Consider the following 27,303-nt stretch of genomic DNA (forward strand, 5'->3'; position numbering starts at 1 on the left):
CACCACATTGTGAAGGGTTAATGAGGACATCCTGTCTATCACTGCGGTGGCCATTTGTGTGCAAGAGTTGATGCAGCAGGTCAAGCTACTCTGTGTATGCACGCAAATTGGGCAGAGGTTTTGCTCTGTGCCTGGGGCAGGAAAACAGGAGATGAAGAGTAAATCCAATGTTCTGGATGGGAGAAAAAAAATTCACAGCAATATTGAAAAATGTGTGCAATCACGGTTCAGAATTTTATACTACCCTAACAATATTGCACATCGTTGCCACCCCTTGTTTTGTTAAATAGGCAGCTTAAGGCCTCCTTTTACATGTTAGTCTTTATGCTGTAAAAGTTGTAACCAAAATGTACTGTGTCAATCACAGCCTGGCATGTCCTGTAGCTGTTCCCTGTCCTGGCTGCTTGAGATTTTACTTGTACAATTAAAGCAATGCAGTCTATTTAACGTGCATTTTGCTGCTAATTGAATAAAAGATTCTCAGGCTCCAAGTGCCATCTGTAGGAGCTTTCCTCGCTCAAGTCTTCCATGTGGAAGACAAAAAAAAAAGGATTTTTAAGCAAAGCTTTGCTAAAATTCTGCCATTGTAATAGCCAAATATAAAATGAACACCAAAGGCTGGATTTGGGATCTTCCTAAAATAGTAAGTAAAAGAATGCCGGAGTCTCAGGGAGAGAGCGCACGTTGGTATTTCAGCCCTTCAGCCATGTTTACATTTGTAAGAAACGGCTGTTACTTCAGCGAAACTAGTGACAAGGTTAGAGGGACAGGTACGTGTATCTGCGAGAATGGAGCCTGTGTAGCTTGCCAGAAATTAGTTTTTAATTTTCTGCCACGGACACATCCTATCGATGGCATGTTGCTGAACCACCTCTGTTAAGAAAGCCTTTTCTAAATTTGCCTGAATGCCCTTAAATAGGCCGGTGAGTTTCTTCTCAGTGTGAACGTTGGTGTAAAACTAGCCCTTGCCACAAGCCTGTTGGCAGCGAGTTGCTCGCGAAGGTGGTGCACAGCCCCTTCGCTGTATCCGAGCGTGAGCACCGGGCCCTGTGTGCGCGTTCTGGCCTCCTCACGTGACGCTCGAGGAATGCACTTTCCTTTGATTATTTTTCTTGACCCAGATCTCTTCCAAATATGGTCTCAGCTTAAACAAGTTTGTGTTCTTAGAGCTCGAGCGTTTGCAGAAGAAATTCTGGCTTCCAGCTAACTGTGGCTGTATGGGGGGAGTGGAGGCGGAGAACAACCTAAAAATGTAAAGATAAAAGGCGCACAGCTGGACTCGAATTTGTTCCAAAATGTACATTTTGTAAAATGTTTATACAGTGCTAGGCAGGAAGATTTGTTTTCATAATTTTAGCTACAGTGGAAACAATTGTTTTTAAATAAATGACCATTAGTCTGAGTGATTGCCACCCAAACATTGCTTCTCTGAGACTTCTCATCTGAAACACATTTAAATATTTTTCTTTAGTCAAACTGAGAGATACAAAACTGTCAAGCATCCAGCATAAGCAGAGGTAAATTAATTAGTATCTCAGAACTAAGTAGTTCTAGTGAGCGAAGAAATTATTAATAACCTACTGTGGAGTGAGCGTATGATTCTTAAGTTATTTTGTACTTTGGCTGTTGTAAGCACAAAGTTTATCATCACAGACGTGTTTCTCAGAACAATAAATACCACTGGGCAACTGTTCTGAAACTGACTGCCGAGCAAGGAAAACGTTACGCTTAACCAAAATCCTTAATCTTAACTAAAACCTACATTTCCTCTGCCTGTGCGTGTTAGCAAGCAAGTGAATTTGTAGAAACTATCAGCTCCAATAATTCATAGTTAAATAGATAAATAGATAGGAGGTTGTGGCAGTTATGGTACTGAATTCTCCCAGCTTGCTCAGCATGCTGTATAGCTGAGGACCGGCGAGAAGCTCCTGTGATGGCAGAAGGGGGAACTTGTGCTTTTAGGCCCTTCCTCTCCTTGAAAATTTGGATCCACCGGTGAGATCTCCAGTGAGGGAGAAGGAGAATGGGGCTTTGCAGTCCGGGTGTAGGGAGGGGCAACATTTCATTGCATCTTTTACCTTGCAGATAATTAATTGTAATCATTTGCCACTGTTAGTGAGAGCAGTCCTTTAGAGAAAGAAAAGGGGGAAGCAGACTCACAACCTGAGTAACGGCCTGTGCTTCAGGCCCCGGGGGAGCTTTCAAAAAACAAGACAGTCGCAGACCAATTTATCTTTTGTTTGGTTCCTGTTTTTATTAGCGCAGCGTGCAGATGAGGAAACCAAATCCTGTTGCTACCAGATTAATATTTGAGCACTGTGGGCACCGGAGCTGGCTCATCTGAGGCGGGTTTGCCTGGAGCACAATACAGAGCACTCACACAGACCCAGCGCCCTCACGGAGGCATGTCCCGCTCCAAGGTCAAACCTTTAGATCTCGTTCTGCCAGTCTGCCGGCGATAGCCTCAACAACAGCCCGATTCAGGTTTCACAGCTTCTTGGGATGGAACCTTTCACTGCGTCACATTACAAGTTCACTCCTCTCTATTATCTGACCACTTCTGTATTCTGCTGAGATCGTGATTTCTTCTACATAAATCGGGAGCCTGAGCCCGGCCTGACTTCCACCACCTTCCAGACTAGATACTAAAAGGAAAATAAAAGGATACCAAAGAGGTGTCGAACTCCACCGCTTTTGATTGGTGGCCGCATTTCCAACAGGAGTTAAAAACAGCAGAAAGATGAGGTTCGTAAATAAACTGAATCATTTGCTAAATTAAGCTAAATAAATGCTGCTTTTCCCTGCTGCTTTCTTATATTGCAAGTGAGGATTCCTGCATGCATTAGGAAGCACTGGCAAAAAACCGAACCATCGTCTTGGCAGGATGTTTCACAGCAATTTTCGGCCTGAAGAGCTCCAAGTATTGTAGAAATGGAATATCACAGGGTTGGAGTACAGCAGTCAGCTCCCCAAACAACAGCAGGAGAGGAAAATATTTAGAAAAACAGAATTAGCCATTTGTAAAAGCTGCAGGTTCTTCTTTGCCGTGTCTTTCTTGCTTTTATTTTCTAAGACGTCACCCGAGTAACGCAGAACATCTTTCAGACTCTTTCAGATGTCAGTCATTTAAGGACTTACATGCTTACGTAGTCCCTGTGATTTGAAGGTGTATATGCTACTGGCCGCCAATGGCCCAAGGGTGCTAGCAGAGGGCAGGAAGGTTTGGATGAGTGTTCAGTGACACTGATGCTGTTACAGTCATTATCAGATGTGGATAGAAAAATCTGTTGGCCATAGCCTTCCACAACGTGGGCTGTCATATTGTTTTGCTAAAACTGACCTTAACAACAGAAGGTCAGATTGTGAAAAGTGCTGGGTACTTAAAATTCCTGTTTCTATGGGATCTCTTTGGAAATAGTTGAAGTTGCTGTTCTCACTCAAAGCTTTTTTTATAGTAGCGTGCCATTGCAATACCTGCACTCTTACTAAAGGCTTTAGAAAAGACAGATGAAATATGATTCTTAAGTTATTTTATACTTTGGCCATTCTAAGCACAAAGTTTATCATCACAGACGTGTTTCACAGAACAATAAATACCACTGGGCAACTGTTCTGAAACTGACTGCCGAGCAAGGAAAAAGGGCAAAATCTTTAATAATCAGCAGTACTTCATTGGAGCTGCGGCAACGGTACATGGACTCAGCCCCGTATGAGTCACATTGGAAACGGCTGCCGTCTTCATTGCAAAGTCAGCAGTGAAAGAGAACTAACCTAATACATTATTTTAAGACAGTCCTAAAGCTTGATTACTCTGTAATGGATTGCAGCATGTGTACTTTTGGGACAGAAAATACCATGCTCCTCCATCCAAACGAAAGTAATAGAAACACCAGGAATCCTGAGTTTTCATGAACATGCTTAACCCTTTAGAATATTTCAAATATAGAGGATACATTCTAGAATTTATTTTACTGTACAATAAATCAGTGATTTACCCTTCAGAGCCGGACGCAAAGATCAATGTGAATAATGCTATTCATGAGGTGGAGAAGAACACGAATGATGGCCCAGTGCTGACCCTGCTGCTCAGCAAACCCTCCTCTGCTCCCCTGCCCTCACAGAGGCCCAGGGCGGCGGTGATGGCCTGCGCTCAAGGCCACTGCGTACCGTCCTGGCCAGCCTGCCCGGCGGCCCCGCCTCACCCCATGCGGGAAAGCAAGGCGCTGGCAGGCAGGCCGGCCTCGCCCTCACGTTTCCGTGCGTGCCTCGCACCTCAGCCCGGTGCCCGCCCGCCCGCCGCCTTCCCGCCCGCAGGACAAAATGGCGGCGGGTGCCCGACACTGAGCGCCTCAGAGGCGGGAGGAGCCCCCCGCCGGCCCCGCCCCGCGCACGCTCGCCGCGCGCCCCCGCGGCGCGGCCCCGCTCGGGAGCGCGCCCCGCCCTCCCTCCCGCCCGCGCCCGCCGCAGCGCCGCTCCCTGCAGCTGCCCGGCGGGGTGTGGGGGAGGCGGCCGCTCGCTCCCGCCCGCCCGCCCGCAACGTCCGCCGCCCTGCAGGCCGCCCCGATCCCTTCAGGTAGGTGCGGGCTGGGCCTGCGTCCCCCGGCTCCTTTTCCGCGCGGTAGGAGGCGGCGGGCGGGCAAGATGGAGACGCGGCCGGCGGGAGAGGGAGCTCCGCTCCGCTCCCCTCCCCTGCCGGCCGCGTCCAGCCCCGCCGCTGAGGGGGATCCCTCGGTCTCCTCCTGGGGGGCCCCGCCTGCGCGCCGTTCCGGGGTGCGGGAGCTCGGCCCTGCAGGGCCGCGGGAGAGGAGCTGCGCCATCGCCGCCCCGTCCCGCTGCCCCCCCCGCCCGGGCGGGAGGGAGCCGGGCCATACCCTGGGCCGGGGGGAGGAGGCCGCACCCTGGGCCGAGGAGGGGTTTGGGCCAGACCCTGTTTCTTGCCACCCACGCCAGACAGGTGATGCGAGGCGAGCCCTCCCAGCGCTCGCGTGCCCCCAGGCGCGGTGCCCGCCGGCTGTGGTGGCAGCTGAGGCGGCGGGCCGGGGCAGGAGGGAGCTGCGCCGCCCCTTTGTCCCCTCAGCTGGCCCTTGGCCTCTCCAGGTGGAGCTGGGCCTCCCGCTGCTCCCCAGCCTGGCCTCTCCGCTGTGCTCAGGAATTATTAATTCCCTTCAGCACCCACGTCTTTCGTGCGTGGGGATAGTGTATATGCAGTGCTTTTTACTTAGAACATGTTTCCATTAGCGTGTGGAATCTTAATGTGCGCATACGGTCCATGGCTGTATTTCCTTGGCGTACCTAAGTAGTGCATGCCTTCATTCACCTGCATGCCAGGGTATCTGGATAGCCTCTGGTATGTTCCTTCTGTGCCTCTTGCGTTATAGAATAGCGCATGTGAATGGTGTACGTTCTTGTGGATAGTTACAGATAGTTCAGTACATCCTTATTTGTGCATAGCCCTTCTGGAGTAATTAATTAGTGAATAATTGCACCTTTCATTTGCATGCATTTGTCTCTGGATATCTCTCTAAAGAAAGTAACAGTTATTTTGATCCCCGTGGCTGTTATTTTTGTAAAATGAAAGAGTAGAAGGAACACTCAGTGAATATATTTCTTAAATTATGGTTTATTTCTATTTCAGTCTTCAGATGCCACAGTTTCTCTTACAACTTTTTTTTGTCTGTATCCGTATTCTTCAGGTTTTAGATGCAGCCTTAAACAAAAAAAGCCCCATGTGTTTGTCCGTTGACCATTGTTGAACAGATTCAACAGGTGGATTTGTCTTTCTGCAGTCTAGCATAAGTACGCTGCAGTGGCTGTGTTTGGGTGTGTTGACAGGTGTCCGGAGCCTTTCGTTCTAGTCCTGTCACAGAGAAACACCATGGAAGTGCACATCAGGAAGGTGTTTGATCCATCTTTTAAGCTTCAAAATCCTTTGGTGGGAGGGGGCTAGGGAAGGAGGAGAGGGTAGGTGAGAACACCCACTGAGATGAATGAGCACCTCACCTCTCCGAGCTGTTTTTCTAGACTGTAGCGAGGTCTGTTCCCTGAGGAGAAGAGCAGGTAGGCGAGAACACCCACAGAGATCAATAAGCATCTCCAGCGCCTCAAAGCCATTGTTCTATGCTGTGGCAAGGTCTGCTCCTCTTTACCTGGGAATAGCTCCTTGAGGTGAATGGACAATTTCACAAACACTAATAATCCTTTCTTTATAAAGATCTACCTCTACCTGCTCCGTCATTCATATGCATATTTGGATTGCCTTGAAGTTTGGTAATTACAGAACCACAGAATAATCAGGGTGCAGTTTTACAGCCTGACTCCTCTAAGCCAGTCTACTTGGCCGGATGGCTGCCTTGATTCTGCGCTGCCCCATCCCCAGCTGTGGGGTTTTTGTTCCCCTCCAACCTCCGTTCCCTGTGCTGTGTTTGGAACTTGTCATACTCTTCGTTCAGTTCTTCTAAGTCTATTAAGTTGTCAAAAAGTGATCTTGTCTAGGTGTGGTTAGGTTTTTAAGTAACTGGGACCAGGGAGGAGTGGGTCAGTGGCCGCCAGGTGGGTAACGTGGCTTAGGCTGACCTGGCACCTCAGGCTGTCTCTGTGCTTCCAATGGGAATGTGTGTTTCTGTTCCTCTCTTGCCTCAATGCCAGCCAACTGTTGCTTTTTCTTTCTTGTTGGATTAGTTTTCACCTGGGTCAGATCCCTGGTGTTGATTTGTCCTGCTCTTGCACAATAGTTAGTGTTGGCACGAGGAGGAAAGGGCAAGATTGTCTCATTCAGAAAAAATGCGGCTTCAGAGTGGTTTCTATTGATTATGAAACCAAACTGTCAATTGTTGTCAGTGTAATTGGAGGTGCACAGTTAATTAGATCATTGACATGATCTTCCTTCATTTTTGTGAAGCATCTTAACCCTTTCAAGTGTCCTGTTTCTCATCATCACATGGTTATATGATCTTAAATTTGGGGTGGAAAGAAGTCAGCTGACATTCTTGCTGATGTTGGCATCTAGTGAAACTCTGCCCTTACATATGACTTACTTGTTTTTTAAGGTTAGAGAGCATAACAATTACTTGTTTGCGTGGTTTTGCAATCAAATCGTGAACGATCCCTAAAAGTTCACAGTTTACTTGACACTTAGCCTAGCTTATGCCTGACAACATCTATTCTTTGTGAGAGCAGCACCGATCTCTGTCTTTAATACAAAGCTGGTGCTTAGGCTTTGGAGAGTGCTGTTTCTCCAAGGGTGTCTGAGTCAAGAGACTTGAACTCCGGGAGGCACAGAGATGCACCCAGGTTGCAGCTCTCCGGTAAGGAGCAGGAGTCGCAGCCCCCTTCTGAGGGAAGGCTCCCCCTCTGCCTGGCATGTCTGGGGAAGAAGAATTTGAAGTGGGTGGGTATATCTCCTCCAAGTAACTCTTCCCTTAACTTCCGTCATGTAAGAAAATGATCCTGGGTCACTGGGGGAAGGACTGTACTTGTAAGTTCTTGTATTGCTTGGGGAACTCTTAATTTCTTTGTCTTTTTGCACTAAGAGTAATTGAGAAAGAAACTGCTTTCAAAATGATGTTGTCTTTTCAAAATGCAGTCTCATGTTGTCTTGTAATAGCTCAAGCGAGTCACTGCTGTAAAGAAGTTGTTTCTTATATTTTGGCTAGTTTTAATATATTTTACCTAGTGTCAAATGACGAGGAAAAACCACATTATGCAATCAACTGCAGAAAGTGCTTCATAAGCACAGTTTGGAGAATTGTCATCTAGCTTCAGAAGTAGGTTAGATTTCAAATGTAGGTTCAGGTGTTACGATGTATGTTGTGCCACTGATAGGATTTCATATTTAGTATTTTTAAAATATTTACATTTATGGGAATACTCAAGGTAAGGTGCAACGTTGTGAAAACAAGCAGCTATGGGTTTTAAAAAATTGGGTGAGGCCCAACTTTAGCAAGAGTTAACGTGTAGAAAAGGAGCTGACAATAAAAGGGACACTTGGAAAACATTTAAATTGATATAAAAGAGAATTCATTCTCTTAAGTGAGTGATGAAAGTATTTCTCACACCCACTATCCTAAGAGGGAAGAGCAGAACCAATACCATATCTCTGTTGCAATCTTGAAAGGCAAAATATCTGTGCTGCTGCTGCTTAAACTCCCCCCCTGCAAAGAAAATGAGCCCTTTGGTATTCCCAAGGGCCTGCAGCCCTTGCACTGTGGTACGTGGCATAGAGCGTCCTTTATGCAGAGACCTTGAACAGAGCTGGTCCTGTGCTCCACTCCAACGGTTTTAATTGGTAGAACTGACGTTCAGAGTACTAGTGCAGAAATAATACTTGTAGCTGCTTGTGTTTTTAAGTAGTATGTCGTATACTTTCTGTGTCTTGGATGGTGATGAAAATGTACTGCTACAGCCTCTTACAGCTCCGTCAATATTGTTGAAACTATTGCAAGCTCAGTGGTGGAAAACTTCAGAGAAACGAGTGGGTTGCATATCCTAACCCTCATTAAAAGCAAAATTGTCCCTGTTGGCGATAGTTTATCTTTCCTGGTGTTGTCATTTGAAAAGCTGTAATACAGATGTGCTTCCAGTTTTGTTCATTTTGCTCTGATTCAAGCGTGTTTTACCAGAAGTCAAAAGCACTTGCTGAGTCAGGTCTGGTCTGGTGCTAACCAGGCTGTAGTTACAGAAAGCAAGCTGGGGTGGGTGAGACCAGAGCAGTTGCCTGCTTCTTTTGTTGGGATTGATTGTTCTGCTTAATGCAGATAATGGGTCACAGGTTCAGTACTCAGTATAAAATATTTAATGAGCAAGTGCCTGTTCTGGTGGGCTTGTGTACTTTCTGTGCTCGTGGAAGTTTTCACCTTACCTACACTGGCAGCTAAATTCTGCCCATGAAGAAGGCAAAGAGTGTGATGTTTGAGAGCTAAAGAGAGCATCATGTCACAACCCAAGAGGGTGTTTTTATGTAATGTGATTTCGAGTAGCTTTTATCTTAAAATTTTGTGTAGTGAACAAGACATGAATGGGGATTTTCTGCATTGTTTCAGGCCTAGAGAGAGATGGGCCATACCAGTAACAGAAGCCTTAGCAGTTGTAAAGCTAGAACTGTGCGGTATGTTAACCTGTATTTAGGGATACAAGGATGCGCTCTCTCTGTCCAAAACCTGTAATATCACTGGAATTAGGCAAAATTTCTTAAGTTTCATGCTGCGTCTGTATTGCCTATAATATGGTTTCTGTTTCATCTCCCAGCAGAAGAAAGCAAACGATACCAAGCTTGACTGTGAAATACAAAAAATCTTAATTACAGCTTCATGCATCGTGTATTGACTGATCAGTAGCCTGGCTGTCATCTGCGCAAAACAAAACTTCAAGCTCCCCTCGCTAGTGCTAAAGCAGGTTAACTTTGCAGGGACTCAGGAGAGTGGCAGTGCAGCTGCTTTAAAAGGAGGAGGGGTCGTTACCATGTCCAGAACCCCCCCCGCAGCAAAGCTTTGAGGGATGGATGGTCCCGTTTCTTTCTGTATTTCTAGCAGCGGTGGAGCTTCTGTGCTTCATTGCATGGGAAGCTCTAATGTTGCCTCTCTTTTCCCAAAGCTAGCTTACCCAGTTGTCTCCTCCCTTCCCCAGCATTTGTATAGAAGTAAATTACCAGGTAGAAAAGGATCCATATAAAAAAATCCTCTACAGCCACTTTCCAGTAAAAATCTTTTTGAAATACGACTAAATTTCGTTACTACAATGCCTCATCTTAACTATTTGTTTACACAGAGACATTCAACCAGTCAGCTGAATCAGTTTAAAAACTGATTTAAGTAAACTGTTGCAAATATCTTCTATGTATCTATTGACAGGTTTAAAACAAGTAAGTTCTATTTCACTGGAAACTTTTCTGGCTGGTTTTATTTAAGAGTGCTTGCACACAAAGTTGTGTGTGTTTGGCAATACAATTTAGCTAGAGTGTGATTTTTAAATTAGCATAGCTTTGCGTTTTATACCAATTCTCATTTATACTGTGTATTTCCCTGCCAAGAAACCTGCTTCCACTCTACAGATAGACTCACTACATTCTTTTATTCCCCACTGTAATGTGAATGAAGTAAAATTATGCTGGAGATGTCCATGTTAGGGTAATTAAGCTCAATTACAGATTTCCTTTTTAAAACTTTTTGAAAAAAAAAAAAAAGTCTTAAAAAACACAGAATACGAACTTTGGCTACTACTTGAAATTTTCATGGTTTGATGAAAAATGGTGCCGAGAGGAAAAAAAAATTCATTAAAAAAAAAATCCCATTGGCAGTCTTCCACCAAGATTGTGGGTTTTTTATTAAGCTTCCTCCTCTTGTAAGAAATTTTAAACAGTTACTGATTTGTATGTCTTTCTTCTTTCATCAATTACAGTGATACTGGCTGTTGCCAGATGGAAGGTAAACTAGCATCAGCCAGGTTTTGTAGGTGAAGTTAGTGTTTGCTGAGAGCTCTTGGGGATATTGCAGTAGACACAAAACACATGCATATGGTCATGAAGCTCCAACGTTTGCCAGTTACAGCAGGATATATTCACTGTCTAGGAGTACCTGCGATGGTTCTCCCCAGGAAAGATGGATGGTGTCTGTAGGAAAAATCCCCCTGACTGTAATGAGGAGAAAAAGCAGAGAATAGGAATGTAACACAGACAGGAATGAGTCTGAGCGTGGTTGGTCTGAGAAATACCAGGGGCCCTCACTTTATTCAGTGCCTTCTCCCTGGTCTGGTGTGTTCCTTGGATGCTGGGCAGCTGAACTGATCCTTCTTTGTGGCAGTCGAGCTCGGAGCGGCTTTTTGGGGCTGAAGCCAGTATTCCTGCGTTTAAAGTGAGTACCGAGACAAGAATGCTGCTAACCACTCCAAGTGTCCTCTAGTGTATCAACAAACAGATGAATAGCCTTTTAGAGCCGCTGGGCTTACTCTCTCGGCAGCAAAAGTACATTATCAGAACCCTTATGTTTGCAATTATGTATCACAAAAAATCTCAGGTATTTTTTGTGATATTGTGGGCCCTATTCTAGTGGGGTTAAAGAAAGGTAACATTTTTTTGACTGCGAATTGTAGAAAACCTTAATCTTCCTTTTTATGGCCGCACAGAAAAGTCTGTCTGGTCTCTTGACCTGTAGCTTACTTCCTTTGTTCTTTGCTAAGCGCAGGCTTGCTAATTATTCTTAGTTGTTTCGTTTGCTAGTCAACACCTGCAATAACAGTGGTTTCATGTTTGTTCCACTGTACCCCATTCAACACACCAGAACTGTAGCACTCACATAATCTCTGCTAGAACCATCTAATACTTAAACTATATTACTATCATAATTTCACTGTTCGACACAAAACCATATTCATATATTTGCATAAGAGTAATGCATACACTGTAATGCGCATTTGACAAGCCAAGGTAAATCGGGTGTTAAAGCAGGGAATGTATCCATTGTAATCAGAAGAAAAAGGCACGGGGATTTACTCCTGGGTAAATAAACGGTCCCTGCTGTATGCTTTCTCTCTGGCTGGGAAGAGACATTCATAACTGCCAAATAAATTCAGTAATCAATGGTAGAATTTAAATTGGGTTGCTGTAGGTGATATTCCAGAGCTACTGCAGGGAAAATACAATAAATCTTCCAGACCTCATCTACTAGAGAAATTTACCGCAGGAAGAAATACTTGGTGTCCTGAGCATGACTGTAGGGCGCAGAAACACTCTGATGTGTCAGATATTGATTGGCTTAATCTTGTCTTCAATATAGCTAAATATTATTATCTTAAATTGAGTATTTGCAGCTTATTTAAGTTGTAGAACCAATATAGTTGAATGGGTGAAAATATCATCCTGTTGCTCCTTGAGTGGCTTGCTGGCTTCTTATGGTATCGCCACTATTAAGAAATCTGAGGCAGTATCTGTGCAGTTGGTATTTAGAAGCATAAATACTAAAAAAGTTTTAGAATACCAGTAATATTGTTAATTATTGTGATTCTGCCCCCGTATGTATGCTGCAGCGATTTGATATGATGGATATAAGCATAACCAATTTATTTATAAATTGTTGCTTGTAATTATGACGGTGACCATATGTGGTTTCTAGCAGCTGGACGTCCATTTGCCCATTGGAACTGGGGTTAGCCTGCAGTAACGTGCAGGTGAGAGTCACCCTTCTGCCATCCTGAAGACAGGGCTTTGATTCTTGTTTAAAGAAGTAAACCTCTGTAAACAGAGCACAGCTCAAGTTGGTTTTATCTAACGAAAAGAGCAGGCCATATAAAACAGTTGTTGACTTCGATGGGCCATGTTTGTTTTCCAGAATATTTGGAGATGTGTGACAACGTGCATGTCTAACAGGAGTCATGTTGTTTTTCCCAAAGTTGTTATCTCACAGTTGTCATTACCAGCAATTTGTACTTGCTCTTTTAACTAGGACAGCAGTGGCATTTCTGCAATCTAGCGTCTTTTACTTTGTAATAGATTCATTTTGTACCTCTGCTTTCCCAACTATGGCTCCATGTCTTTGCTGAATGCCTTACCTGCTTCTTTCTTTCACATTAATTGTTACAAGAAATGACAAAACTGATTAGTGTTTTATTAATTTGCTGCAGTTAAACAAAAAAAATCTTTAGGAGCCTATATCTACTAAATCAAGAGAGTGGTACCGTATTTTTCCTTGGCTCACAGGTGATAGGTTAATGTTGCAACTAGAACAGCTAGAATTTAGATCAGATTCAGTTAGAAAGGTTTTGAAATCGCGGTGGGTGAGTGAATATTGCCTATCTTGGTCACTGAAATGCTCTTGTTCAGCTCATTAATGTACTTCTTCCCTAATTATACCTATCTGGATAATATGTAGTTTAAATTGTAATTTTAACTGTGTGTAAAGGTTACCATGCAAAACCTCAAGTGAAAGATTAATAAAACTTCTTGTTTAAAAAAGTAACTTACTGACATCAGTACTGTACTAAAAATAGACAAATAGACAAAATACTGTTTACTAAAAATAGACAAACTGTTTACTAAAAATAGACAGAGTAGTTTGGACTAATTTTAAGAAATAGAGGTAGCTTTTGAAAGATTCTCACTTGTGGAACGCTGCATTATTATTATATCTTGATACATATTTGTCTCTCTTATTTTTGGTAGAAAATGATGCACCCTGTTGCCAGCAGCAATACAGCTTTCTGTGGGACCGGCAAGAGTTCTTGCCTTAACGAAGACAATGTGAGATCTGCTGATCAGTTTGACTTGTATGCCACTCAGCAAAGTAAATACAGCCACGCAGTCAGCCACAAACCAATTGCATGCCAGAGACAAGATACGTTGAACGAATCGCACTTGCAGACCACAAGTGGCAGGAATATAGAGACAAAAGACGAACTAAAGAAAAAGAAAAACCTCAACCGGTCTGGTAAACGTGGAAGGCCATCAGGGACCACAAAATCAGCAGGGTACCGAACCAGCACAGGTCGACCCCTGGGGACCACCAAAGCAGCTGGATTTAAGACAAGTCCAGGCAGACCCTTGGGTACCACTAAAGCAGCAGGATACAAAGTCAGCCCAGGCAGACCTCCAGGTAGCATTAAAGCTCTATCACGGCTTGCAAATCTAAATTATACTTGTGGCAGTGCAGCTTTTCCCTATCCTATGGTGCATAACAGAGGAGTACATGCTGCTGGTGAAACTAGTAGCAAAATGAAACAGCCTAATGAATGAAAGGAGGGAATTAGTAACTCCTTACTAATCTGCTTTGCTCTGAATTTTGGCATGTTTCTTGCATTTTGTTGTAGTGTTTGCCTAAGTCTGAATTTCTAGATTTTATTCAAATAATGCCATAGCCTACGGGTGCAATTCAGTAACTTCTAAAGCAATGTTGAGAAGGCACTGGTTTTTGTTGGTTTTAAATCATAACTTATAAGAAAGTCTGAAGTGATGCATATGCCTTGGTGTCGATACTGAAGTAATGGCCATGTCCCTAGTTTTATGTTCAATTTCTGGTAAATCTAGTTGTGTGGTTATGGATTAGATAATTGAGATAAGGAGGACAGAATGAGCTGGCTGTTGATTCGTGATGTGGCCTATCCCACAATAAGGAACTTAGCCAGATGACTTCTTACTTGATAAGAAAAGTTGATAAAGAAAGCCGCAAGCTACATTTTCCACTCCTGCAGGAGCTTCTACAGACCTCAAATAGATACTTAAAAAACAAACAAAAAATCTCAACCTTTTTTTAAAGTGCTGATTTCAGGTGGCTTTTTTTCTGGAGTTGTAGCGGTAAGACAATTTGAACTTATGCTCCAAAAATATTTTTGAAAATATTAAAGAAAACTGAGCATTTGTACAGCGCGTTACAGCTTCACAGCGCCTTATTAATACAAGCTAATTTGCCTTTAGGTGATAGCTGTTCTTTTAGTTAATGCTGTTACAGGATTCTGCTGTGTAATTTTGAAATGCCTAATAGTACATATACCAAACCACAAATAAGTCTTTGAAATTTGAAATATTTTATAAGAAATTAAGTACTGTTCGTTCTAGTTACGCATTTGGTTAATATTAAACAGTATGTTCTTAAATCTGTAAATAGCTATTTACACTGTTTTTTGCCTTTAAAATCTGTGCTTAGGTGGCGACAGTTTAATAGCTTTTAAAGTATTAATCTATAACGTTTACAAATTAAACTTTTTAAATAGACACTGTTGCCAAGTTTTCAGACTTAGTTTTGCCAGATATTCCTGGAAATACAGTTATTTCATTATTTGACACTTATACTATATTTAAGTTATGGAAGCTTATATATCTACCAAAGGACACCATTTTCATGATTTATAAAAGCAAACTGTATAGCTGATGCAAACAGGATGCAGTTTACTGCACTGCTAGACCACAGATATAAAGTAATTCATCTATGCATGCAAGCTGGAAAAAAATTTTGTTGGTTAACTATAAGTACATTTCTTGACTTAAACTAAAACCTTCCCTCCTTCCAAAAGAAATGTTCAGTTTTTCAACTGGGTGTGTTTAAATTTTTTTTTAAGTGTGAGAGAGTGTGTGAGTGTGTGTGTAAAATACTTTAATCTAGACTTCAAAAAAATCAGTCCTCAATGTTGCATATTGTTTGTTCTAAATTTATTTTACTGGAATTACAGGTTTGGGGGTTTTTTTCATCTGGAAGAAAGTTTACATTTAAGTTGTTTCACATATAATATGACATTATGATGAATTTGTAGCTTCAAATATCTGGGGGGCGGGAGAATATATAGAGTTTGCAGATTTGGGGGAGCAGAAAACTTTGGGTTAATTGAGCTTGTGCTGAATGAGTAATGATGCTGATAATTTTTGTTAACATAAATGCTATTCTGGCCTGCTGTCATTTAGATGAGAACTCTTGCTTTCAGTGATGACAACTTAAGAAACAGATGTCATGTTTCATACCTTTTTTATCAGGAAAAAAGCAGCAAGCCTTCAGGTGTTCCAGTGATGCCTAACACAAATTGAGCTGGACTTTATGCTGTACTTTACAATAGGTGTGTTGAATTGTTTTGGGGGAACTGTGTATGCACTGGCAACTAAGACAATGAACCTCAACTATACTGGATGGCTCCTTAGTCAATAGATGAACTAATGGCAGCTAAACTGCTACTAAAAAAATAGTTTCTTCATGCTGAAGCTATGAAATCCAGTTATATGTTCTGTTCCTCAACAAACTCGCAAGTCTGAAATTTAGCAATCTTTCTCAGAACGATGTAACTTCTGACACATGCAAAATGCTAACGTGAGTTAATTCACCCTCAGGATCTGTGTTGTATTGGCTGTTTTTAATCAGATGATTTTTCAACAAAAGACTGCTTTAAGTTCTTTCCTGAACTCAGCTAAGAAAGCAGTCCTCTTCAGCTGAATGTAGTAACTGCAGGAGTGTCACACCTCGCTGGCAAGGAACGTGTTGCATGTCACCACTGTACCTTGGAGAAACTCCACTTCTTACCTCCTCCTGTTTATCCTGTTTGCTCCTGTTCCATTCCTCACTCGTGCATCTCCTCAATGGTGCTGTGCTGTGTGTCAGGAGATAATGCAGATGTCTTGCTGTTCTGCTAGTATAATGAATTTTGTATTCAAGTATGCTGATGAAATAATGAAATCATCTAAGCAATTTCTGTTCATTACAGTGTTTATTAATTATATCAGATGGAATATAACCCCAGTAAAAAACACTTAACGTTGTCCATTGTGAAATGATGAGCGTAAAGTAGAAAAGCGTTCAGAGAGCCTAATGGGCTGCTTGGCACTCTAGGTTTAGCAAGGAGACCAGAAGTGCACTGCTGGGCATTTCCTAGTTCTGGTTTATTTTATATCTGACTTCAGTTTACTGGTGCCGTGCAGGGAGGGGAGGAAAAAAGAAGTTAGAGATTCCAAGTGAACTAGAAATGGAATTTTCAAATACTTCTGCTTTTCCTATGTATAATCTGCAGAACACGTTGTGCTTTTTTCAACACTTTTGTTTCCATGACAAACACTGAAACAGCATGTTAATGCCTAAACTTTATTAGCACCGATGGGAAAACTGGCCTTTTCCCCCCATAGTATGAAAACATTACTTGTAAGGTAAATTGCTTATTTTATATTATATATCATAATTCAGCTATTCGTAAGCTAGGATCGCTGTTGTGTGTTAACACTGTTCAGAAGATCTACACGTCAAGTTTGGTTTTTAATAATTTCTTTTAATTATCAATTTTCTAATGTCTTATTTATACATAAATGAAATGTATTAGCTTGCTATTATTCCTTAATGATGCTATACAAGTTCACTGTTTAATATACATATAGTAACTACTATTCAGTTTCTGATTAAATTTACTTAAACTTTAAAACCAAATAATTTTGCTACTATAAAGTCTTGCACTGGACATATTCAAGATGCTAGCACCATATTTTGGCAGAAAAAAATCAGATACCATCAGAAGTGGCTAACTTTGATATTAAAGATAGTATTTTTAAAGTCACCGGTTAGCTTTGTCATTAAAGCAATGTTCTTTATATCTCGGATTTAGTTTAATCAAAATAACTATGTATCGCGAGCCATTGAAGATCTCCGTTCTGAATGGATATATTTTCATTTTGTCTGAAAGATCTTAAGAGTTCAGTCAGGACAAAACCAAGCCTTGTCAGTGAAAAGTGATGTGTCTGTGAAAAGAATTACTTGGAACTACAATACACAGAGTAACTCAGATGAGAATTTAACTCCCTCCCCCATTTTTGAAGAGCTTTAAAAGGCAGAGCAATGTGAAGTCATTTGTCCGATGGTTTCATTAGCTGTGACTCTGCTATTCTTTGTTGTATGTATAATAATGTTTCATGCTATCCTTAGAGTTGACAGTTAAAACACTTGATAACAATCATAAATACTTTGAACTGCAGACTTCATTTCTGACCACAAAAGAAGTTTATTCTTCTCTATTTTAATGCATATATTTTAACACTGCTTAAATATATTTATGACTTAGTAGAGACTAGACCTTTCTCCTTGTGATTTTTTTTTTTCCATATAGATAAATCTGTATTCTGAAATTTGAACCACTTTCTGATACTTTAACCTTTCATCATTTGCTTTTCCACAGGTTTACTTTGGGGGAAACAGTAATCTGTTAAATAACTAGTATCAGCACCCCATCCTCTGCTGTAAAAAGCCTGATTAGATACTGTGTATGTTTTTATGTCCATGAACTTGAGCTACTCGTGTGCAATTATGTGTATGGGAATGGAGTAGTGTTCATGATCTGTATTTACATCATCATATGGATGTATATTTATTAATAAAGTTAATACTTTAAAACCTAACAATGTTTCCTCTGGGCTTTTTCTTAGTATCTTTTAAATTCTGGCTGAAGATGCCTACTGACAGTGTTACCAGACCAATAGCCTTAGCCCTCTTCTCTTGTGAACAGAAATGGTGTTTGTTCTCCTGGTGTCTCAGTCGTAGTTAAGTGACTTGAACCGGCACTGAAATGTTTTGGTACACCTTGTACAGATTTCACTTAAAATCCGGTGGCTTGTTGTGTTTGTCCCTTGCCTCCCTCAAGTGTAATTGAATCTGGCTACAGTAGACTTGAGTGTGTTCATGCCTGTGTGGACTTCAAAATGCACACAGGATTTTTTGAGAGTTGGGAGGCCACTGTATTGTGTGATTTTTAAATTGAATAAATAAGCCCACCCTTGCAGTATACTTGGCTTTCTGAATTTCCACGTGAGATGTGTGTTGCTTGTGACAGGCAAGTCCCATATATTTGTATTGCAGCAAAAAGCCTGTATGAATTGCAAGGTGTCAGAAAATAGAGGAATGTTGCTCATTTTTTAATGAATTGCAAATGCTGCTACAGTAACTTAATTGTTCTTATCCTTTCACTCAAATATGAGAAGAGGAACAGAAAGGAGTCATAGCTATGTACATATAAATAGTAAGCTGCCTTTTTTTCCTCTGTTGCACATGGAGAGTGCAATTTGAGAGTACTCATAAATTAAACTTTTCATGGAATGGTGGTCATTATTCATTATTCTCTGATGAATAAGATGTATTTATCCCTGTATTCTAGCAATATTCCAATTTATCTTTGTTGGTAAGATGTGCTCTGAATACCACCCAACCCCCTCTTTTTTTTTTTTTTTTTTTTTTCCTCCTCTCTACTGAAGTTTTTCAGTAACTTTGGGGGAAGACGGGCAGTCCTACCTACCAGAACCTGCATCTGGACTGCTAGGTCTGCATCCTCGCCTTGCTCTCCAACACCTCTGTTTTCTCTTCCATGTGCTTTCAAAGGCCCTGAATACATCTAGGGTTGGAACATTTTAAATGTCAGTTGCAGTTATTTTGCAGACTTTTAAGTTGCTTTTACCTGAAAAAGACATCTGATGCCTTTTTTTTTGGGGGGGGGGGGGGGGGGGAGCCTGTTCTGGTCATTCTAAATATTTGGCTTTCAAGGTGACTGGATATGTTCAGAACAGAGTTCAACTATGGTTTGCTACGTCCTGGTCTAAAAACCAGTTCCTGGATGTGATTCCTTGAGCAAAATGGATTATTTTCTTTGTTGTAATGAAATCTGAAGTATTTGACATTGTCAGTCATAAGTTATATCATACAAGAATACAGGCTTTTCAGCTGCGTTGGAGGTTGCTTGACTGCTTCCATGGTTGTTGTGTCCTCTGCTGTGTAATGAACTGAATGATGAAAGTTGCAACGCAGTCTGTTCCCTCAATCCACAGTTGGTGTGCGAGGCCAGGTGCAGCTCCTGATGACAGGACCAGTTTATGATGTATTCATTTTGACAGACTAGCAGTGTTGGCTACGCAAGCTGGACGTCTTCAAGGAGTCTTTAAGATGATTACATCTTTTAATAATTTCATTTATGTGTATGATGAGACACCAAGGCTTGCTTTGGGGCTGGACTGGCATTTTCATGCTTTTGTACCTCCTCGGTGTAATCTCTTAAAGTAGCGCAAATAGTACAGTGTGAATTAGTGATACGGTACCTATTAAATATGCCGGCTCAACAGAGCGTGCTTTTGGACCAGGACAAATGAAGATTGTTCTTGACAGTTAATCATTTAAAGCTGTACTGCCTAAAAGTAAAGGACTGACTCGCTGCCCTGCATTGCATGCTATTTTTATCTGGGTTCTGCCTGTGGCTCTGTGTTTATTGTTTAACATTTAAGAGGGAGGTGTGGCCTGACCAGTCGGAATTGGCAGCCCAAGAGCTACGGCGTTCTGGAGCTGGCTCTCGCTTAGGTTCCCTGCGTGGCCTAGGGATGGCAATGTCTCCTTTTCCCCACTGGTAAAAACACGGCAAAAATGTCTGCTTATCTTGCAGCATTGCTGGAAGGAATCATTAGTTAACAACTTTTAACTACTTTGAAGCTGAAAAATGTTGTGGAATTTTTAAGTGTTGTTTAAATGATCTGAAGGAGATAAATCTTCTTGCCTTTCATGTTGGTTTTTTCATACCACAAAAGCTTGTTCCAATTAGTGAAAAAATATCACAGTAACAATTAGTGCAAATCTGATTACTTAGAGTAGGCCTTTGAGATCTGTATAATACTAAAATGTGTATTTGCTGCTTCAAGTGGTCATATTTTTAAATAAAAATATTCAACTGCAGCCATGTTGAGAAAACAAAGGTTACAAAGTCACACATCCTGTGTAGGTGTAGGTTAAAGTTGCCCATGCGACCTCAGCCTATGCTCCTGATTTGAACGCTTGTCATGTTCTCTGCTACCTCATCTTTGCACTATTGAATACACAGAATGTCTTGGCTGTGAGGACATGTTGGGATTATACGTGAGTGGAAACCCTGGTCTTGAGGTGAAGATCCTGGCATTGCCTTGTTCTCCCAGTCCGTGTCCTCTTTCGCTCCTTCTCTTGCTGTGAAGGAGCTTGGCCAGTGTGACTGAAACCTGGGGAGCGGAGAAGTCCAGCTGCTGGAATCTAAGATCCACAAATGACCACCGAGTTTTGGTGTTTATTCATGGGTGCAGCAGAAGGCTCATGTTTTGCAAATCCTCGTCTTCACTAAATTTCAGCTCCTTCCCTAACAAAGAGAGCTTTTCTAATGTGTCCAAGATTTTTTAATACATGCAAAACAATGTATTTTTTTACTAGACTTTTTCCTGAAAACAGACATTTGGCATTAAAAATCAGAGAAATGTAAGCCACTGAAAACAGTTTCGCAACAAAACTGGCAGGCATCGTAAGAAATGTGCCACCTTTGTAATACATAAGCACTGGGATAGTACATTTGTTGTGAGTTAGGTATGATAAAGCCTGACTACCTATAACTCTTGTGAGTTCATTTGTTTTCCACCAATAGATTACTTATAGTCACCATAAAAAAGAATGTAATTTTGCACAAACCTTTTGATTTGTGTTATGGTAGGAAGAATATGACGTTAGGATTAAATCCACAGAAGTGTCCCTGATGGAGGTATGCTGCCAGAAAGCTATCTGTTGTTCTAAAGGACTGGAATATCACAACCTGTGGTCGAGATCTGACACCATCCAGGGCTGTGGTGGCTGGGACGCTAGACTCTGATGGCACAGAGCTGAGAGCTGGGAACCACCTGCAGTCCTTGGCCAGGAGAAGAAAAATTGTTCTCAAGTTGAAAATGCCGCTTTGTCCAAACTCAAAGAGAAGGACAACTGGGAATGGGGCAGCTTTTTCCTGGCTAGTCTGCACTGGCTTGGATTCCTTATGTGCTTTTGCTTTCAGGCTTGCTTGCTTGATCTGTTATCAGCTGGTCTAATTAAATATTTTCTCTCTATGTGCAATATTAATGATTATGCAGATTGGACTTTGAAAGAAAAAAATTTCCAAGCAAGAAAATGTGCACTATAAGAAAGGACAGAGTTGGAGAAGTATCCCCTAGTAAAAACAAAGACAAAAATCCCATTTCTGTAATAGAGCAGACACCTATCTTCATTTATATGCATGTACAGTGTTTCCTTGCCTTTTTTTTATGGTATGGTTCATACTCTTCTAGTTCATAATTCTCACTCACTTTTTGACAGATGCACAGTTTTGGCAAAATCTCATTGTACAGTGCTGGCAGTTTGAAGAAACATGGTAAAAAAGGGGGTATCGGCACTTGAAGTACTATGTTCATTTTCAAAATGCCCCAAATAGTCCTGAAGCTTCACTATTAAACTGAAAGCAAGAACTAATTCTGTGGCAGGACGAATATTATCTTATTTCCTAAAAAGAAATACCAGAGTATTTATCTCGCCTTTCAGCTTGGGAGCTTTGGTGGTATGCTGACAGCCAAGAACTCTTCTTTTCTTTTTAGCTTTAAAAAAATATGCCTTTAGTTCATGGGCTTTTACCCTTACCCCAGCCTGGCTGAAGGTCAGTTTAGTTTCCATGTGCAATGACATCCCAAACTCAGTCTTTGCTTCTCTATAGCGGGTGGAAGTGGGCAAATCCTTCGGTAGCCAGACGTGGCCATCAGGAAGCCCTGGTCGCAGCAGGCCCTCAGGGCTGGGATACTGGGTTATAACAAAACATGCTTTTGGAATGAATTACAGGGTGCGTTTGTGTGCCCTCTCAATTACCCTTCAATCTTAACATCCTGTCAGGTCCTCAGGATGACATTTCCCTCGTTGCAAGGATTTTTGACCTGAACTAATTTAAATCAACAGTGCAACGCCTGCCGGCCGCCAGCAGACCGACACCTCGCCCGTGCAGCGTGTCCTCTTACACCGTGTCGTACAGCTGTCGGTGGACTTGGCCCTGGGCTGCGAAGATGGCACAGATGAACCCTTCTCGCTGCCGTACAGGGGGGTTCAGCCGGGCCGACATGAGAAAATTTGGTTAAAAAACGCCGCACTATTTGTACTTAATAGTGGCAGGGACTGGGACCTGAGCTGAATTCGGTCTGTTGTCTTGTACTGCTCTGAGCTCCAGCCGATTTCCGTCCCCTCGTTTGACGATCAGGAACACAGGACTCTTTATTTTTGGAGCTCGCAGACGAACGCAGCTGTGGCGATCGCGTCCCCACCGCTGCGGCCTGCGCTGCCCCCCCCCCGGCCCGGAGCCCCCACCACAGATATACAAACAGGGCGAGCGGTCGGAGGAGGAGGAGGAGCGCCCGCTCGGCGCAGCTCGCCCTCCCGACAGCAAACGCGCAGAGCCGGTCCCTGGGCGGAACCGCCGTGCCCAGCCCCGCCGCGGCCTCTATCGGCAGCGCGGCCGCCGCTGCCCGCTCCGAGCCCACACAAGATGGCGGCACGCCGCCCGCGCCGCGCTACGCGCGCACGCACGCATGGCGGTGGCACGCCGGAAGCGGAAGCGGGCCGGGGCCCCGGCGGAAGCGGCCGTTGTCCGGGGAGACGCAGCGCTGTGGAGGCGGCCGGGGCCCGGGCCGCGGCCGCGGCCGCGCCGAGGATGTGGCGGGTGCTGCTGGCGCTGGCCTGGCTCGGTAGGGCCCTCCCTGCAGGTGAGGCCGGCGGTGACGGCGATGGCAGCCGCGGCGGGCTCTAGGGGCCGGGCGGCGTGTGCGGGGCCTCCCCGGGGCGGGCGGTGCGCGGGGAGGCCGGGGCTCGGCCGCAGCGCGGAGCTGACCTCTCTCTCCCTCCCGGCGCAGGGGCGGTGACGGAGCAGAGCGCCGGCGGGCAGCCCCGCTCCCCCGGGGGCGGCTCCGCGCAGGACGTCGGCGAGCCGGTGCGGTACCGGACTGCGGAGATGGCGGACGCGATGCTGGGCAGCGGGCTCCCCGCGCAGCAGGCCGTGGTGCTCTCGGTGGTGCCGGGGGAGCCGAGGGACGGCCAGGCGTCTGCCGTCGCCAAGGGGGCTTGCGATGCGGCGGCCGGAGGCGATGCGTGCGGCGCGGGGAGCAGCCCTGCGGCTCCCCTCGGCCAGGCGGGCGGCCAGGGCCGGGAGCAGGCCGTGCTGGAGACGGTGCTGCCCGCGCCCGCCGAGGAGTCGAATAGCACCGACAGCGCCAAAGCTCCCAAAGTGAACTGTGAGGAAAGAAACATCACCGGCATCGACCGCTTCACGCTGCAGATCCTGAACGTGTCTCAGGTAAGCGCCTCGCCCGGCTCGCTGCTTGGTGGTACTGTGAACGCGTGCGGATGGTGAAGGATGCCCCGTCAGCACCGTGTGCGTGTTTCTTTCGGTGCTTGACTTAGTTAATTGCCTTGCCCAACATCCTCTGTGCTATTGAAAAGAGGAAACCTCTGAGCAGGGAGGCTTTTCGTGTCATTCTGAGCAGAAAAAAATGGAGATACAGCTCGGTCCACATGCCTGTGTCTCTCATCTGTGTGCCTGCAGTAAACTGTCAGCTTGTGTCCTGCCTGGATTAGTGTCTCTCTCTGAAATTGTTAATGGTACTTACTGCCAGCATCAGTGCCTACTTCTAGCTTGTTTCTTGCAATGGTTATGTTTTGTTGGGTTTTTTTTTTAAGTAATATACTTTTAAAACAACCTTTAGAAAAGGTTAAATACCCTTCTGCATCTGTTTTAAAAAGGTTAAACAAATGTGCAGCTACATGATAAATATGGTCAACTATCTAACTGATTGCTGAATGATGCATTCCTATGTAGAATTTAACTCTGTGAAATATGTAATTGTCCGTGTTTGCTTTTCTTCTGCTTTCTCGAAGGATTTGATGGAGTTCTTAAACCCAAACAGCAGTGACTGTACTTTAGTCTTGTTCTATACGCCGTGGTGCCGTTTTTCTGCCAGTCTGGCACCTCATTTTAATTCTTTACCTCGAGCGTTTCCAACTCTTCGCTTCCTGGCGCTGGATGCATCTCAGCACAGCAGGTAATTTACACTTCCTGTGCTCTGCCATCAGTTTGTTTTCATTAGCGAGTTGTATGTTTTAAAAACAGGAGTGATTTTTTTTCTTTTTCCCTATAAAGTGACAATTTAATTTGGTAAAACTGACACTTCCTGTATTGTGACTACCTTTGTTTCTTCCTCCAGTGGATTTCTTTTCCTTCATGCTTTGTATTTGCTTTATGTCCACCAGTTTATCGACTAGATTTGGAACTGTGGCTGTACCCAATATCCTCCTTTTCCAAGGTGCTAAACCTATGGCTAGATTTAATCATACAGACAGAACGCTGGAAACACTGAAAGACTTCATTTTTAATCAAACAGGTACGTAAATCAGCCCTGATGTGTCAGTAGGAAGAACAGGCTGGCTTTTAGCTCCAAACTGGGCTTTCCTCTCCCTCTTGTTTGTTCTTTAAAATGAATTTCATGAAGACCCTGAGAGGACCTGGCAGAGGTCTGTATAATCAGTTGCTATAGTGAGCTGGATTTCAGGGCGTGCTGAAAGCAGAGACTCAACTTATTGGGCTGCTGTCACAGAGTAGGGGGAAACAGTGGGGTTTAGCTAGAGAGGGTGCTAGAAGGATCGAGCACATATTTCTGCCCAAATATTTAATTTGGGAATAAAGGCAGATGAACCTGGGACCATTGCCAGAGCCACGTAAGGCTGACGGCAGCTGGGGGATAAGATGGTTTCGTTTCTTGTGCTGGAGGAGACAAAAGGATTCCGGTTTCTGTGATCTGGCTGTCCACGTTGTGAGCTCAGCATCAGCCAGCTCTCCGGTCCTTCTGTGCTTCTGTAAAGAAAAACAAAACAAAAACATGTCTAGGCCTACGAGGGCCTTTGTTAAGGGCCAGAATTTATATTTATTATATTCTGTTATGACATTATATATGCTGACATTATTATATATATTATTGACATTATATATAGTATGACTTACTATATTATGAATTATATATATGTTATATTTGCTAACAGAGCAGAAATACTCAAAACCTCCACAAACAAAAACCCCACAAATTTACGCTGGGCTCTGCTGTGGAAAGACAGAACAAGCCTCCTCCTCTTACGAAAATGTATATACACATCGATAGCCTTTTGTTTTTACATAAGTAAACTATAGGCTAGACAGATGTTAAAATACAAGGACTGTCTCACCAAAATTTTAAGTCTACCGGTACATACACCTTAATCTGAGAAGAGGAACAAAGCTCCAAATACAACCAGCTTCTCTGTATTTAATGATTATTACTGGTGTTGATTAAGTGCTTGCTTTTTTCAGGCATAGAAGCTAAAAGCGACGTGGCTGTGACCGAGGAAGACTGGGAAGGCCCCCTGCCTAGCGTTCTGACAAAAGGCATAGATTGGCTGCTTCTCTTTTCCTTGCTCTTTCTGGCTAGCTTTGTCATGTACGCTACCGTTCGAACGGAGAGCATTCGGTGGCTGATCCCGGGACAGGAGCACGAACATCAGGAATAATCCAAGATGCTGAAATAGGGACAGAATTCTCCGCTTATTGGTAAAGCGGGAATTTGTATGGACTAGAAGTACATAAGGATGAACTGTTGAATTTATTGTAATTTATAATATTGACTAAAAATCTGCTTTATTTATCAACTACTGAATCTGTAAAAAGCAAATTCGTGGCAATTAAGGTGGTAAGTAAACAAATATGTAAAAGCATGAACTAAAAAAGTATTTATTAACCTGCTCTGATCGGCTGATTTTTCATGGGCTTTAATGTAAATAGGTGATACAGTTCTACTTTGCTCTTGAGAGGTCCCTGAGCTTTTTAGATAAGTAAGATTTTTACAGCACGTTGGCCTGTGTGTGTGGCACTGCTTGGCACAGGGGCAGAGCTGCTTCTGCTCTGGTAGAATCTGAGGATCTTGTTTTACAGATCCTACAGACGTATGAAGTAAAGCTTCTACGTGGACGATGTGGTAAAGACTATAGAATTAGGATGTGTTAGCCCACAGAGATCATACCCAGTTTTTTTTTGGCTTGTGTATTCCCGGAAAATATCACATTTTAAAGGAAAACGCTGGTGAATGGTGATACTACTAAATTAGTGTGACTGTCAGGAAAATGAACTATGAAGAAAAAGATGTTTTAAAAAAATAAGTTTACTTCAAATGAGTTATGCCATTGTATACCAGCAATAACAATTCAGAAGCGTGCTACGCAGCTCTTGACAGGGTGACTATTTCCTGCCTCTGGTGCTGGGGTTAGATGCTGGTTTTCTTGTTCGCTCTGAGTTTTGACTTAGTGGCAGTTCTTCATAAGATTTCGAATAACTTCCAAAGCTCACCTCATTGTGTGTGTATACACAACTTATTTACCGCATTCCTATAGAATTAAATTGCATTCATTGTCCTTACTCTTTTTTTAAATACATCAGGTTTTTAGCATAACCTTTTCAGGCACTCTCTTACAGGATTAAAGCATGAAACTTCTGAGGCACAGATCACCTGCCTAAATTAGCAAGACCAGTCTTGAGATTTATTTAAATTTCTACTAACATGTTTGCTGGTTGCACAGTCCACAGCTGAGGCTACATAAAGAATTGGTATGGGTTTTAGTTATAATCAGCATGGAAGACTTTGAATAAGGTATGGACTGGTACGTTTTATGTCTTTTTGCTTATTTGATTGCATAGCATTTATACATGGTGGAGGCTCGCCCTAGTACCCTGATAGGAAGCTTTAGAGTGCAAATTAAGCTAAGAAGAAAGAAAGACAGCAGTAAAATTTATTGTTTGGCAAAGAGCTCATGCCCCTACAGCATAATTCATCAGGTATTTTTCTGGTGGCCGTACTTTTCCCCTTTGGAAAGCTGAGGTCCTGTATTTCTGTGTATTAAAAGGAAACTGCACTGATAAAACTTGGGTATTACTGAAGATAAAGCTAGGAAGTATTTTATTAATAAAGATTCGAGATTTTGAGCAATAAATTGGAGCGTTCTTGCCTCTACTGCCCAG

The 27,303-nt window shown here is 43.1% G+C and overlaps 2 protein-coding genes across 3 annotated transcripts; both read left to right on the forward strand.

Moving 5' to 3' along the window:
• Positions 1 to 4,406: 4,406 nt before the first annotated feature.
• C8H5orf24 (chromosome 8 C5orf24 homolog) lies at positions 4,407 to 17,831 on the forward strand. 2 transcript variants are annotated; one of them, XM_075509478.1, is made up of 3 exons: positions 4,413 to 4,573; positions 13,148 to 13,577; positions 15,446 to 17,831. In XM_075509478.1, the coding sequence occupies exons 2-3, from the start codon at positions 13,151 to 13,153 to the stop codon at positions 15,484 to 15,486; spliced, it is 468 nt and encodes a 155-aa protein (XP_075365593.1). In that variant the 5' UTR covers positions 4,413 to 4,573; positions 13,148 to 13,150; the 3' UTR covers positions 15,487 to 17,831. The 2 variants fall into 2 exon arrangements, with proteins under 2 accessions (XP_075365592.1, XP_075365593.1); XM_075509477.1 differs by lacking the exon at positions 15,446 to 17,831 and having other exon boundaries at positions 4,407 to 4,573; positions 13,148 to 15,439.
• Positions 17,832 to 22,743: 4,912 nt separating this feature from the next.
• On the forward strand, positions 22,744 to 26,004 carry TXNDC15 (thioredoxin domain containing 15). The gene is made up of 5 exons (XM_075510956.1): positions 22,744 to 22,975; positions 23,123 to 23,562; positions 24,144 to 24,307; positions 24,516 to 24,646; positions 25,606 to 26,004. The coding sequence occupies exons 1-5, from the start codon at positions 22,759 to 22,761 to the stop codon at positions 25,800 to 25,802; spliced, it is 1,149 nt and encodes a 382-aa protein (XP_075367071.1). The 5' UTR covers positions 22,744 to 22,758; the 3' UTR covers positions 25,803 to 26,004.
• The last annotated feature ends 1,299 nt before the right edge of the window (positions 26,005 to 27,303 follow it).

This window comes from Mycteria americana, chromosome 8 (assembly GCF_035582795.1).
Source record: "Mycteria americana isolate JAX WOST 10 ecotype Jacksonville Zoo and Gardens chromosome 8, USCA_MyAme_1.0, whole genome shotgun sequence".
Classification (NCBI taxonomy): domain Eukaryota; kingdom Metazoa; phylum Chordata; class Aves; order Ciconiiformes; family Ciconiidae; genus Mycteria; species Mycteria americana.